At 42.6% G+C, this 15,437-nt stretch overlaps 1 protein-coding gene across 10 annotated transcripts in view; it reads right to left on the bottom strand.

Annotated features, from left to right (window-relative positions):
* The window catches only part of CTNND2 (catenin delta 2), a 667,938-nt gene that overhangs the window by 78,574 nt on the left and 573,927 nt on the right, over positions 1-15,437 (bottom strand). For all 10 annotated transcript variants that reach the window (XM_072924313.1, XM_072924314.1, XM_072924306.1 and 7 more), the window contains one exon: positions 6,271-6,444. In XM_072924313.1, the coding sequence (XP_072780414.1) occupies positions 6,271-6,444 (174 nt within the window). The remainder of the gene's footprint in view (positions 1-6,270; positions 6,445-15,437) is intronic.

Genomic DNA, 15,437 nt, shown 5'->3' with positions numbered 1-15,437 from the left:
GTTAATACAGAAATAACTAGAGTAATCAAAACAGTCTGGCAAGGAACCCACAATATGTCCTTGCCTGATAAGAGAAGATTGATAACCTAGATATCTGCTGCTTTAGAAAATAATTACTCATTATCTTCAAGTGTCTGGATGGTAAAGCAGCTTGAAATTCTTTCTTATACTACTCTTTGAAGCAGCTGCACTGACCTTGTGTCTAAAATGGTCCCTTTTATGTTTTCAGTTTCCTTATCTAATAATTTACTTAATGGAGCTCTTGCTGCTATGAGAGTCAGATTTCCCTTGCACGGAATTAACAAAATAAATGTGGTTGCTTGTCTGAGGAACAAAGATCGAGATAGCATCTATCCTATCTCAAGAGATCATGCCAATGACCCATAAACACCATTCACATGGGTATTGTACCTGTATATTAGGGATCAAAGGCAGGGACATTCAGCAGTCTAACCAAAGAGCCTTCTCATTCCCTGTGGAGTTTGATCAAACATGGAACAGAAGGGAGAGGTGCTAGAAAGAACCAACCAAGGAATGCTATAGTTTCATGAGACTGTTACTGACCTCAACAGAGCAGCACTTGCTCCTCACATTACAGGCAAAGGATAAGAAAGGAGGAGGGTCAGCAGAACTGCTACTTTGGGCTTGCAGAGGACAAACTTTGGGCTGTGTAGGAGACTGGCTCACAGGGTAGCTCTGGGAGACAGTACTGAAGGGCAAAGAAATCCAGGAAGGCTAGACATTGTTTAAGTAGGAAATATTAAAAGCTTGTTCCAGTTGTTGAGAGGAACAAGTCATTCCTGCATGTTAGAAGGTGAGCCGGTGGGGAAAAGCAGCAGCCTGGCTGAACAAAGCTGGAGCTCAGGAAAAAAGTGAGCTGAGATTTTCCCTCCCCTTCAGAAGAAAGGAGCTCAGGATGTACATGTATGTTCTGAAGTTTCAGGGAGAAAATGAGAAAAGTCCAGGTAGAACTTAATCTGGCTACTGCTGTAAAAGACAACAAAAATGTTTCTATAAATACAGCACCAACAAAAAGAAGGCTAAGGAGAATTTCAATCCTTTACTGGATGCAGGGGGAAACACAGTGACAGCGGATGAGGAAAAAGCTGAGGTATCTAATGCTTCTTGCCCTTGGATCACAATAACCCCAGGCAGTGCTGCAGGCTGAGGCAGAGTGGCTGGAAAGCGGCCCAGTGAACAAGGACCTGGGGGTGCTTCTGGAACATGAGCCAGCGTGTGTCCAGGTGGCCAAGAAGGCCAAGGGCATCCTTGCCTGTATCAGCAATAGTGAGGAAAAGGAAGTTGGCTATGCTGTCATTAAAGCAGATGAGGGAGTTCATAAACGTCTGTAAAGCAACCGTGACAGAAAACTGAGTGCACAGAAGGGACTAAGCAAGGCCCAGAGAAGCTGTGCTGTCTGTTCCGATGTAAGCCATTGTGTTGCCAGAAGAAATATCTTGTTTCCTGGTTTTAAAAGATAGGTATTGCCTATGTAAGTAATGATAGTATTTTTTTTAAAGGCTCATATGAATGAAGAAATTATTTTTAAGGGTTTGACAAAACTAAGGAAATGCCACTTGTGGTGACAACACTGCGTTACCAGCTGCATGTAATAGCAAAGGTAATGTAGGACCAGAGGCAATGGCCAATAACTGAAACACAGGACTTTTGCAGAACAACAGGAACTGCTTTTTATCACTTGTGAAGGGGACTGAGCATTGGCACAGGTTGCCCAGAGAGGTTGTAGAGTCTCCAGTCTTAGAGAAATTCAGAAGACCATCTGGACATGGTCCCAGACAACTGCCTCTAGGTGGCCTTGCTTAAGCAGGGGGTTGGACCACATGACCTCCAGAGGTCCCTGCCAACCTAAGATCTTCTGTGACTCTATGAGTTCAGAGCAACAGGTCTTGCAATATTGCAGTAAGGTCTGGTGGATAAACTGACATCAGCCTAAATTCAGCTGTCAGAAACATACATACAGACACAGTAACAAGCAGATATCCTAATATTTTCTTTCTTCCTGAGAGGGTAATTTTATTCAGAAGGGACAGAATCTTGGATGCTTGACACTGTTCACTTGAGGACATTCTGTATATAACTTTTTACAGGTTCAGGAGATTTAATGTGTTAATAGCCAATTGACCAAGGTGAAAACTAAAAAGAACTTGCAACTTTTATTTTCACCATCTAAGAAGAAGTACTAATGCCAGACTACATATAAAAAGATCATCTTTTACAGGATCACTCTTGTAATTTTAAACTATGTATTTTTTTCAATCCAAGGCATTAAAATAAGAAAAAAATTATATGAGGTTGCAGAAAGAACTTCTGGTTTGAAGAGTTATAGTGGGAGAGCATATTAATAAGCAGGCAAGTGTCTTCAGAATATAACTGAGAGAGTCAGAAAGTCTCCTTTTTTCTTATTCTACATTTTTGCACAAATTTAGTTAAATACAAATTAAGTGGCAAAGCAAAATAACAGATCTCCCAGTGAAAGTTAATACCTAATGGGAAATAAAGAGTTTGCACTGCTTCCAAAGGCATATCTCAAACCTTATTGCTCAGGGAAAACTCCAGCTAAGATTGATGAGGAAAGTGTTTCCCTAGTTTTATTATTTCATATTTCTAAGCAGCTTTAATATTCAAGTTTGCATCAAGTATAATTACAAAAAGCCTACTTGGAAAAACAAAATCAGAGAGTGCCAATGAGAGGAAGCAAAGCCTAACCCAACGGCCAGGCTTTTCACATGTTGCTCCTTCTGCCTGCAGGATGTTCGGGATATCATGAGACTACCATGGTTATAATCTGATGGGTTAAAATGTTTTGGAAAGCAATGACATCTCTAAAACAGCAACTCTTCCAGTCCCATGTAGCAGCTGAACTCAGCAGAAGGTGGTAGATGGGCTAACAAACTGCCCCACTGCTGTCAGGTAGCAGCACTATGCCTGGAGTGTGCATTACTGGCAGGCACCAACCCTGTCAGGAGGTGTCACAGGGGTCACAGGTCATTGTGCAGGGCAGTAGCTGGACCTTAGCCAATGTGACACCCTGGCAGTGATGTGGAAAATGTTAATTTGTCCAGTCTTTCCAAAAGTCTTACGTATTGGCTGTCTCCATAGATATTATTCCAGAAGGCCCAATCCTGTTTTTCATAGATGCATCAAGTAAGCACATGAACAAAAAAGATATATCTGTGCAGATAATTTTCCATGACAGAGATGGTTCTTTTCCTTCAGATTCCAATACCAGTGTCCTCCTTAAGTGATGACATCCTGATGCAGAACAGTGAGATGAACAAATGTCCATGTTTATCTGAAATAGTCTCTTCCAAAATGAGTTCTGCTTTGTATATAAGCTGTCAATCTTTTTCAAAACCAGAATATACACCAAAGTCAAGATACACAGTCATAGATTATGCCAGGTTAAATTTTCGCATCAAAAATTTTCTTCCTCCTATACCAAAATCAGTATCATATTTTATTGATAAACCTTCATTTGGATCTTTTAATGTGTTTGCCACCCAGAGGCTCCTTTTCTGTTTTTTTACAGACTGTGCTTGGTGGAATAATAATTGCACTGACCAAATAATTAGTCATTATAAAAAAACTCCCAAGTTTTACTTTGCAGATGGGTAATATATGTCAAGACTTTAGTCCTAAGTATTTCATTTTGACATAGAAAAATCATCTGTAAATATCAGTATGTCCCACTTTTTTCTTTTATGTTAGTACTTACTAGGCTTTAGAAGGAATTCCTGCAACTGAAGCAGTGCTAAAATTGTCCTACAGATTATGTTTCACCATGTGCATGTGTTGATTTTATGTGTATGTATCCCTGAGAAACTATACTCCTTGAAATAATGAAAACTTTCAGCCTTTCTGAGCTATTAATCCTTAAAGCTACATACATACTGCTTTCTTTTTGTGCCTGAAATGCTCCAAAGCAGTCTAGGGGATTTAGACACATATTGTCTGTTAATTCTAGCGGTAGACATTCATCTAAATCCCCTACATAACTTTTTATTTTTTTTGAAAATTACTCAGGCTTCCTTTTATCTGCTCACTTACCCTCTGTAATAGCACTGGCTAAGCACTGCCTGTGTTAAAAAATATTCTCTCTTGGCCACCCAAGAGGATTAGACATCTTTGTACCAGAGGAACCAAAAGGGTGAAACAGCTTAGGAAAGAATTGCCCAAGTGTATCAATTGCATTGTATTTTTTTCCAGAAGAGACTGTATCTTCAGCAGTGTGTGAGCACACCTGGTAGGCTGGGTGCTTCATAGAGTCTGTGATTCTTCTGGCATTAAAATAACGCTAACTGGAAAAAGTCCACAACTGCTATTGCTATTAATATTAATAGCAACATTGTTTATCTTTATACAGTTTACTCTTCTCTCTTTCAGTCCATCATAAAGTTCTTCCTGAAAGAATTCAAGTAAAAAAAAAATATTTCATTCTGCATACAATTACCATTTGTTGGAGGAACAAAAAAATTAAAATCTCCCTTAGGAATAACCTTTTCTTTTATTTCAGTCATTTTATATCTGGACTGCAGCAGCAGAAAGGAGAGGTCAAAAGGTGGAAACATCAGTGCTTACATAATCCCCAAAGAGGATTACTCCACTCACAAAAATGGCTAGTATGACATGTGAAATTAAGGATATTCATTCTGTGTCTGCACATCCCTTGTAATAGAATTGGTGAATCTTTAGAAAAATAGAGCAATATGAGAACAACTCAGCTTTTCCCGTGGTATCTGCACAGATAATAATAAAGTCCAAACCCAGTTTTTCTAAGCCAGCACTCGTCAAAGAGCTCTGCAGATCCTCCCTTCCTCTAACTGTACACTTCTGCCAACTAAAGGATGACAGGTATACAGATTTATTAGAAATGGGAGAAGGGACACCACTTGGATTTTAGCACTTCTATTAGTAGTGGCAAATGTGCATGCATTGTTTTCTCATTTGGACCAGGGCTACACCCATTCCCAGATGGAAAGACCACATTTATTGCATTTTGCTGCCAGGATTACACCATCTGAAGCACTCTACAACATGAAAATAATAAAACCATAATGATTTTCAGGCACAGTGCTTACATAGGATAAAAATCACTGAACAGATACTTTATTAAATCATTTTACATGCCACTGAATGTAACAGTCAATGACATAAGTCTGGTGTAACACCATTATAAAAAAAACCCCAAAAACATAATATGCCTTGGAAAAGCTAGCGAGTGTGCCAACCCAACTTCCAATAAAACTTTATGTGAAAAAGAAAGTAATTTCTTAGTGTCAGTGCAAATATTTCAAAATGAATGCCTAATTAAATTGGTATTTACATATCACATACGAATGCCCAACTATTTAAAACCCAACAGGATACCTTCTGAGACATAACTTTGATCAGTGCATTTCCCTGTACATGACTGCTTTTACTGTAAATGAGAAAAATTCCTGTTGAGAGTTAATTTAAAAGCAATGCATTATAGTTACACCATAGGATTACATAGTTAGTACTTTCACCCAATTAAACCAGTTTACCATCAGGAAAGTTGCCCTAATAAGTAAACAAAGTTCATTGTTGAATTTTATTGATCTGTTCTAAATCTGCAAGCATCTTCTTAAATTTTCTACTTGACATACTGCAAGTAATACATAAAAGAAAAATCGTGCTTTTGAATATAATTGAAAAATAGGATTAGCTGGAGTAGAGTGTCTTGATTGCACATTTCCTCATTCATTCTATATAATTAATCATATTATGAATGTATTTTAATAATGCCTAATTTTTAAAAAAACTATATGCTAAGATTACTTGTGTTGGTGTCACATCATTTATATCTTGCTCTGCCGTGCCCTGCCTTCTCCTAAGGGACAGAATTTCAATCAGTTTCTGCAGTGACAAAACAAAATGGTTTCATTTGATTGCCACTGGTGGCATTTTTGGCTCATTTTTCACGGCACTGTCACCCAGGTTCATATAGAACTGCTTCTCCTCATTCTCCATATTTGGATATTGGTTTTCAGTAGCAATTTTTCATACTTGACTTGACCGATGTGATCTTCACTGCTGTATGCTGACATTTGCTATGATATGACTACTTAGGACTTGAAATACTGTCTCAGACTTGACTTCAGATAGTTCTATGAGAACAGAAGGTTATTCAACTACCAGAAGCAATTAGATACATTTATATCATCAACCTGCTGTCAGCTGTAGGGTGGTTTCAGAACTGAAGAGGAAATATTGGGTTAATATTCCTACCTTCCAACTCCCAGCAGCCAAGTTCTGCAGTGCCCCCGCTGCCCCCTCCAGCGTGTCTGGATTTGAGCACTCAGAAAGAAGTGTGAGGTAGGGTTTGACTATTGAAGGGTGCCACAGCATCTGGATTCCTTTGGGTGGTTCTGCACAGTCTGGGAGAGGTCCTACGCCATCCCACTGTTGGAAAGCACAAATCAGATTGTCAGCAACGAACAGTGAAATACTTTTGAGAATTGCCTCCGTTGAAACTATAACATCTGTGAAGGCATCTGCCCATAAGCAGATGCTCTCAATTTTTTGCATATCATGTGATTGTTCATGGAGGAACCAAATTTCCTATCGGCATTCCATACAGACGAGCTGTAAGATTGGCAGAAATCACAATGTTTTAGCTAGGTGAAATAACAAAACACTTTTCACTATTTGTGAAAAGTATGTATGTATGTATTATTTTTTTGTGTGGGAACAGAAGCCCAGTGAATGTTATCTTAAGAGGCAAATTTAGAACTTGCATGGGGAACAGAGATTTTCTTTTCACATCTTTCTCAGTTCTCCTCATTCTCTCTCTTCCCATGAGAAGAAAAACAACACAGAATGCCACTATGGAAAATGAAATCATTCAAGGCCATAAGCCCTCCATCCCATGAAAGGTACAAGTGTGACAAGTCTTCCTCAATGGCACAATTTCTGGCTTCTCACAATGAGAGTGCAGGAGGTATTCAGCCAGCCAGCTGTGTGGTCTGAGACTCCAATGCAATTGGTAGAACCAGCCCTCACAAAACACACTGTTCCTCTCATCACATAGAGTTTTGCCATGAAAAACAACCCAAGTCTGATATCCAAGATGTGAAATATTTAAACCTGAACAACTGGTACGTTATTGCACAAAACCCACTCTTACCAGAAATAAATACTTTATTTCAGGAGGATAGAGATTCTCCTTTCAGTGGAGCACACAACACTTGCACCTATGTACGAAATATCTCAAAGGAAAATAAACAGATTTTCTTTTTTACTTTTAAACAAAAGTAAGATGTGGAATGCACTTTCAATCAAATTTTAAATGGAAATCTACTTATGTATTTATTGTATATTTTGTTTTGTTTTGTACAGATAAAGAGATTTTAATAATTCATGGCACTAGTGCAACTATTAGGAACAAGCCTTAACTTTTTAATAAAATATCTTTTTTAACACTTCTGACATGTCCATATTGTGTAACAGAACAGAAAGTAAACCTTTTAGTACCTTGGGTGAGGTGTTACTTTGTCCATATAAACAAAAAATCTCTACCATAACATTAAATGTCTACTAAACTGATAGCATACGTCAAATTAACTCTCGGTTCAAATCTGCAACAGTTAATTTTTAACTAGCTATGTGTGTACAATAATACTTGCCCTGGGAAAGACCTAGAACCTCTTGTTTTCAGAAAGTATCAACCATAATTTTATTTACACTAACTGTAAAAATAAAATATATATATTTTAAGGGACAATCAATCAAGTCTTTCCTAGTACCAACTAACCCAATTTCAACAAGGTTTTGTGTGACTAATACCTTTAGGAATTCTTTTCTAAATTAAATCAGAACAAACACCAAAGTGGAAAGCTAGAGGAACCATTTCATACACATGAGCAGTTATCAGAAAGCAGCTCAGATGTGACACTCACTACACTGGACAAATGTTATCATAGTTTAAAAGAACTGGCATGGCAATGCCCAGTGATGGTTGAGAAAGTAGAGGAAAAATGCCTTCTGGAGAAACAATGCCTTCAAATGACACTATTATGGGGCTGTGTCTTTGAAATTTTTAATGCATTTCTGCCGTTAAACCAATAGATTGTTTTCAGTGCATGTGACTCAGTTCTTCTTTTTCCTCCTTATAAATCACCAGCCTTGCTAGAAATGAGTTCTTTTCAGCTCACAAAAATTACATTAAAGTCGGCTTCTTATTTTAACTCTCAGAATAAAATCATTCACACTATCAGACTTTTTTTGAAAACAAATGAGAGACATATCTTACAGATCAAATCTGACTTCACACCAGGTTTAGGTTTTGCACCTTAGTAAGTTCACTAACGAATGACTTGTGATGTCCAAGGGCACTGGTTCAAGTCTTCACTAGTCTCATTCCAACTTACACCAATTACAGATTATGCAAGTAAAGAGTGTTTGCACAGGGTGTGTTATTTCAAGGACAAAGCACATGAAATGCATCAAATTTATCAGATCTACCCATATGAGGGGGTATATTCCTTTGTGGGGGTATGACTTTTTTTTTTTATGTACAGCTATTTACCCTCGTATGATCCCAAGGAGTACTGAAAATCAGCGAAGTAGATATAAGTAGAGCTCTATATAAATGTTCATGCTGTGCTGGTACATATAAAGCACTAGAAATTATCTAGCAGATAAATTAATATTTAATGTTGTTTTGCCATTCTACCCAGTAATGAGAAAACACTAAAAAAAAAAAAAAAAAAAAAGGAGACAAATTACTGCATTTCCTTGCCCTTCTTGCATCTCACTTTCAGCATGATTACATTAATTTATCATCAACTGTGAGTAAAAAACCTTTTTCCCAAGATGCTGTGATGCCTCAGAGTCCATGCAATAACGATGAAAATCTTTGGTACCACACATGCATGTGCAGTGAAAGCACAGGAAATTCATTGACCCTGGAAAATGTCCTGCAGTGCTTGTCACATGTGGTGTATGTGCCCAGAACAGCTGAGTGGCTGCAAAGGGAGGGTGTCACTGTTCACCATACGGTGCTGGTTTTGGCTGGGGTAATTACTTTCACAGTAGTTGGTATGGGGTCATGTTTTGAATTGGTGCTGGAAACAGCACTGAGAACCCAGGGATGTTTTAGTCTGTGGTAAGATAGGGACAGGCGGAGCGGAAGATTACCGGGATGTCACGGAAAGACAGACCCCTTCCCCCCTCTCTCTCCCCTGCTTATTTAGTTAACCCCAAGAGTCCCAGAAGAATGTAGCCACACCTGTTCTGGTAAATTTCCACTACCCACTGTCCCTGAAACCCCCAGCCCCCCTCTGACGTAGCAAAGACCCCCAAACCTATTTAAACCCATGAGATAAAATAATAAACGCTTTCGACCGTCCACCAAATTGGTGCCAGCGTGTGTCGTTAGTCCGAGTAGCCCGGATGAAGCCGGGCTGCCGTGCTGTCTTCTTGTAACCAGGTCGCCGTTGTCTTTTATAAAGGCAACATCTGGTGCCGAAACCCGGGACAAAATTCGCCCGGTGGACGGGTTTCACCTGGACAGAAGCAGCGGCCAGGACGGTGGAACCGTACCCAGGCGTAGGGGAGACGTCCCCGGACCCGCGAGCGTCATAGGCAGCGTCGCATGGGTCGTAAGTATGAGGCAATGGAATATCGCATTTAAGCTCAGGGACTTTTATCTTGCCATAGCAAGGCTGCCTGAGCTTGGAGCAGCCGAATGCTCAGTGGATGCCATGCATCCGGGAATATGGGAACAGTATACAGCCACGCTAGCCGAAGAAGCAAAATCCTCAGGCAAAAGCGTTACGGCACGGGGCAAAGTAAAAGAAACCCCGCGCAAAGCAATAGAAAAACAAAAGACGCAGAATGCAGCGCGCACGTGTTTATTAGTCAAACCCGAGCTCGGGGGGGGGGCGAAAGCGCGGACCGTCCCTGAGGAGAGTCCACCCGGGAGCGAAGACCCAGAGGGGCTCAGCGCGGCAGCCCCTTCCCCGGATCGGAGCCCGGCCCGGCCCCGCCGGGGAGCGGAGCCCAGCCCGGCACAGAAGACCGTTCCCGCCGGAGCCCGGGGCGGCGCGTTCCGGGCGCCGCGGCCCCGCTTCCGCCGGAGCGGGCTCCGAGCGCCGCGGCCCCGCTCCCGCCGGAAATCGGACCCACCCGCGGCTCCGCGCCGCTTCCCCGCCGGCGTGCCGAGCGGAGCAGCGCCGAGCCCCGCCGCGGGGGCCCCCCGAGACGCCCCCGCCGCGGAAGACCCCCGAGACACCCCCACCGCAAAAAACCCCCGCGAAAACCCCGCCGCAGAAAAACCCCGAGAAGCCGCCGCTTCCCAATCCGTCCCGCCGCCGGTCAGAAATCCGCGGTCAAAGGCGCAGCCGCGCGCGGGGCGCTCTTGGCGAGAGCCGGCGGGAGAGACCGGAGTCGCAGGGGCCGCGGCTCGGGGAGAATCCCCGGCCGCGCGGCCATGCGGTAGTTTTGAAAATGGCGCCGAATGCCGCGGAGGGGGGCGGAGCCCGAGCGGTCCCGGCGCGAACACCCGAGGGGGGGAGCGCGATCTCGGAAATGCGCGCGCGCGGGAGAAAGGGGCGGAGGGCGGCGCGGGACACAGAACCAATCGGCAGCTGCGCCGGGAGCCGCCACCATATAAGGCAAAAACCACCCCCCGCAGGGGGCGCGGCGAGCCGGGGGGGCGGGAGCGGCCCCTCCCCCGCAGGGTGGAGCGAGCCCGGGGCCGAACAAAACGGCGCGGGGCCCCGGAAGTACGCTGGCATTTCATTTCCGGCGCGGAGCTTAGCAACAGATCTACCGGCCCCACAGAGCCGGCAGGGGCCAGCCGAAACCCCAAAACAAAAGATACAGAACCAGCACAGCTTAAAACAAAACCAAATAGAGTTCTAAGCCGCACCGAAAAGCGGTCACAATACCCCTTAGAGCTGCGACAAAAAAGAGCATCTCGCCAAAGAATACAGGTCCCAACCCCCGAACACACAAAGAGCGCGCGGGCGGGGGGGGAGCGTGCGGGCGGGGGGGGGAGCGCGCGGGCGGGGGGGGGAGCGCGCGGGCAGGGGGGGAGCGCGCGGGCGAACCCAGCCCCCTCCCACCGCAAGCGGCGCGCGCGCCGCAGAGTCAGCAAGAGACGCCCCCGATACGGGACCCCGGGGTAGCCCTGGCTATGAAAGTGGGAAGAAAGCCCCCAGAGATGTGAGGGACGTGCTGCCTCTGTGGCAGTCAGAACCCCCATGTAGTGAGACCATGAGAGCCACTGTTGCACACCACTGCTAACAACCGAACTTGACCCTCAAAACAAAACTAATGAAAAGCTATGAGTTCTGTTTGCAGGGCACGCTTGTGAACCATCCCAGTAACACACACACCCCTGCTCCAGAAAGAGATAACAGACCACCAAACTGCCAGACAACACCTGAAAATCCCACGGTAGTAAGATCCAAACATGCACAGTGTCTTTCTTTATGCATTTTTACTGTTTAGAAGCTTGTGGCCAAGAGAACAAGCTAGCCCAAGCCACTGCCCTCTAATAAATACCCCATCCTTCATGTTTCACATAGCCAGCCTGTTTAGAAGCTACCTTACTAACTCTAAATAAAACCAAATCAAACCTAACTAACCCCTATTAGTTTTGCTATAATATTAAACCCCCTTTTCTACGAAAGCAATGCTTTAAATACCCCCTTCAGTTACTCCACAACCAATGTCCCCCACCAGTGCAAGTGAGACACCCCCCACAGAAGACCAATAAGTAAATAGTCCCATCCACATTTGAAATGTAAGTTTGCCAGAAACCCAAAATGAATCCTTATATATTCCTTACCAAGTTTAATAACTCTATCAACTTCTGTGTTCAAGTTCTGATTGTTTCTAAGGTCCTACATCACTCAGACGGAAAAATATACCATCTTCTCGAAGAACCTAACAGACTCCACAAAAGGAAAATCATCACAAGTATAACTATCGCGATGCTGCTCGGCCTGAGAGCAGCTGGCACCGCCACGGGTGTCTCAACCATCGCAACCCAGCAACACAGACTCTCTCAGCTGCAAATAACCATCGACAAAAACCTGCAGAAGATCAAGAAATCCATCTCCTATCTAGAGAAATCAATCTCTTCGCTTTCAGAAGTAGTTTTACAAAATAAGCAAAGACTAAACCTTTTAAAGCCTTCAACACCTGCCTTAGAAAATCTACCCTGATCTACTAAACCACCCTTTCCTTAACAAGTTACAAATCTGTACCTCACTCCAATGTCTCTATCTACAACTACCTCATTTTGTATATGATAAGGAGGGGGGAGATGTGGTAAGATAGGGACAGGCGGAGCGGAAGATTACCGGGATGTCACGGAAAGACAGACCCCTTCCCCCCTCTCTCTCCCCTGCTTATCTAGTTAACCCCAAGAGTCCCAGAAGAATGTAGCCACACCTGTTCTGGTAAATTTCCACTACCCACTGTCCCTGAAACCCCCAGCCCCCCTCTGACGTAGCAAAGACCCCCAAACCTATTTAAACCCATGAGATAAAATAATAAACGCTTTCGACCGTCCACCAAATTGGTGCCAGCGTGTGTCGTTAGTCCGAGTAGCCCGGATGAAGCCGGGCTGCCGTGCTGTCTTCTTGTAACCAGGTCGCCGTTGTCTTTTATAAAGGCAACATTAGTCACAGCTGAGTAACACTGACAAAGCCTTTTCTGCACCTCATCCCACCCCACGAGTGAGGAGAATGGGGATGCACAGAGCTGGGAGGCAATACAGTCAGGACAGCTGACTCCAGCTGACCAAGGGGACATTCCGTACCACATGGTGTCATACTCAGAATATAAAGCTATGGGGAAGAAAAAGGAAGGGAAGACATTTGGAGGGATGGGGCTTGTTTACCCAAATAATTGTTATTTATCATGGAGCTCTGCTTTCCTGGGGATGGCTGAAGATAGGTAGTGTTCTTGCCTGCCCATGGGAAGCCGTGAATTAATTCCTTTCTTTGCTTTGCTTGTATGTGGGCTTTTACTTTCCTCATTAAACTGCTTTTACCTCAACCCATGCATCTTCTCGCTTTCACTCTTCTTTGCCCCCGCCCCACTGAGTGAAGGCTGTTTGGTTTGGTTGCTGACTGGGGTTAAACCACAACACCTGCTGAGTCTGTGGCAGCCTCTTTACTGCAGGGCTTAGTGGCTTCTGGTGTCTTTTGTGTAGCTGAGACCAGTGCCTGAAGCTGTACAGCCCAACTGCTGCAGGGCATACAGAAGTGAGACAGGAAAGCAAAGAAGCTATTGCAAAGGAGATTTGCCTGATCTTCATTTATTTATTTCGTATTTCATAAACATCAATCGCCTGAGAAAAAAAAAACAACAAAAAAACCAACCAAAAAAAAAACCCAAAAAAATTTCCCCAAGTGGTATTAGAGTCAATATCTAAAATAGTGGTTTAAGCATGGCAGAAGTTGCTTTGCAGTTTGCATTGCTAAATATTAATGATCTGAGGCAGCATCCTCACCCAGTAAACACCTCCACCCAGTAAATTACTGCAAGAGTTACTGTACTGTTGCAGCCCATCAGGAATGATCAGGAAGGTCTATTTGAAACAGAGTGAGGCTGCAGTAGGAGCCTCTGAAAAAGAGAACAACATGCACTTACTCTTCCTAGCTTATACGAAAAAAAAAAAGTCATAAACAAATATTCCTTCCAGGCTTCCCTCCTTCAGCTGAAATTACCCACATATATTGTGGTTGAAGCTGACAAACTGCTTGTTATGTGGGTGAGATTCAAATGTCTCATTTTCCGAGACTGGTGCAAAAAAAGGATTAAAGTCAAGAAAAATAAAAAGCCAAATACTAAGACCTTTTAAGAACAACAGACTTGTAATAGTAAGAGTACTCTAATAAAATTTCAAGATTTTTGTAATTGTAAGGAACTTTGATAGGAGAAAAAGATCACTCATCGAGATGCTTTCCTGTGCTGCACAATAGATTATCTACCATCACCTTTCTCATTTTAATGAAAGTAAATCCATATTTATTGTGCAATTCTGCTAAATATGTGGGAAGGCTTCGACTCAAGAGAAGTATACTCTGCAGATTTTGGTATTTATACTAACAACCTCAAATTGGTGGGGTTTGCTTTTAAATAGGTATCACATGACAACACGTTTTCCTCTGATAACAAAAAAAACAGTGTTTTATTTTAATCTATTACATATGAAAGCTTCCTTTACCCCAGTCTGTATGAAGTATCACTACTAAAATATCCGGGAAAAAATTAAAACAAGCCCCAGCAACGTCTAAAACCATCTAAACCTCTCTCCAATTATCCTAGACATTTGGGATAGCCTGGTAACACTGTAGCTATGCTCCTTGAAGCAGCAGTGACAAAATTCATATGTGTAATTACACAGTGCTTACTAAAACCATTTCTGAAATGCCAAAGACTTTTAAATTAACATGTCCTCTAAGAAGACACTGGTATCTCATCCTGCATGTCTCAGTGGCTGTGGCAATCTCTGCCAGCTCTCCCTAGACATGCCAGTCCAATAACCTCTTTTGGACACTGTTGTCCAAGAGGTGAATTGGCCAATACTGTCAAGAGTAGAAATCAGAAATTCAGCAACAAAAATCACCCAAGTCACAGAGCTTAATTTCAGAATCCATGCAGCTGACACTAAGCAGGCAAGAATACCACTGTTTACATCAAGTCAAACTGCAGTTTAGATATTCAGGCCTAAATAAAGGTGGTGAATATAAAAGCAGGTGTTAACTGACACAGAGACTACAGGAGCAGGGTGGGAGAGAGCAGACCTCATTGCATAAATAATGGTACCTCTCACAGTTTGATTCAACAACATTTACAATTACAGGAAAAGTGTTTGAAATGCTTTCCAAATATTTCAGTGTATTGAATCATTATAGTTAATCTCAGATATTAATAAATCTAAATTGTACTTTACATTGTACATTACACTCTTAAAATAAGGCCTTTATTGAACTTCTGTTGTCAATGCCTTTATTCCACTTTTTAATATTACCCTTAATATTACCTAAGAAAAAATATTAATTCAGTTTGTACATTTCCTCTTTGCTTAAAAACAGACCCTTCCCAAATGAACGGGGATGGAGTTAAAATTGCATGCCCTTCTCCTCTCCACAGAAAGCTGAAGCTAATTGGCTTTGCAGTATGTTCCACAAACTGACAAATACAAATTATATTTCATAACCCTGCAGTTTTGACTTTGAAAACGAATTGGCTGTACATGACACTGAGAGGCTCACAGAGTATCTGGGAAGATGCAGTGTTGGCAAACAAGAAAGGAGAAATGGTTTTCAAAATGCTCTGTAAGGAATTGCTCAAGACAGTTGATTCTTGCTACTCAGTATTTGACATAATCACCTGGTGCAAGACAAGGAAGCAACAAGTGGAAATAATAT

The sequence above is a fragment of the Taeniopygia guttata genome, chromosome 2, assembly GCF_048771995.1.
Source record: "Taeniopygia guttata chromosome 2, bTaeGut7.mat, whole genome shotgun sequence".
NCBI lineage: Eukaryota > Metazoa > Chordata > Aves > Passeriformes > Estrildidae > Taeniopygia > Taeniopygia guttata.
Note: the sequence above shows the minus strand (reverse complement) of the source record. Positions and strands in the feature narration are given on the sequence as shown.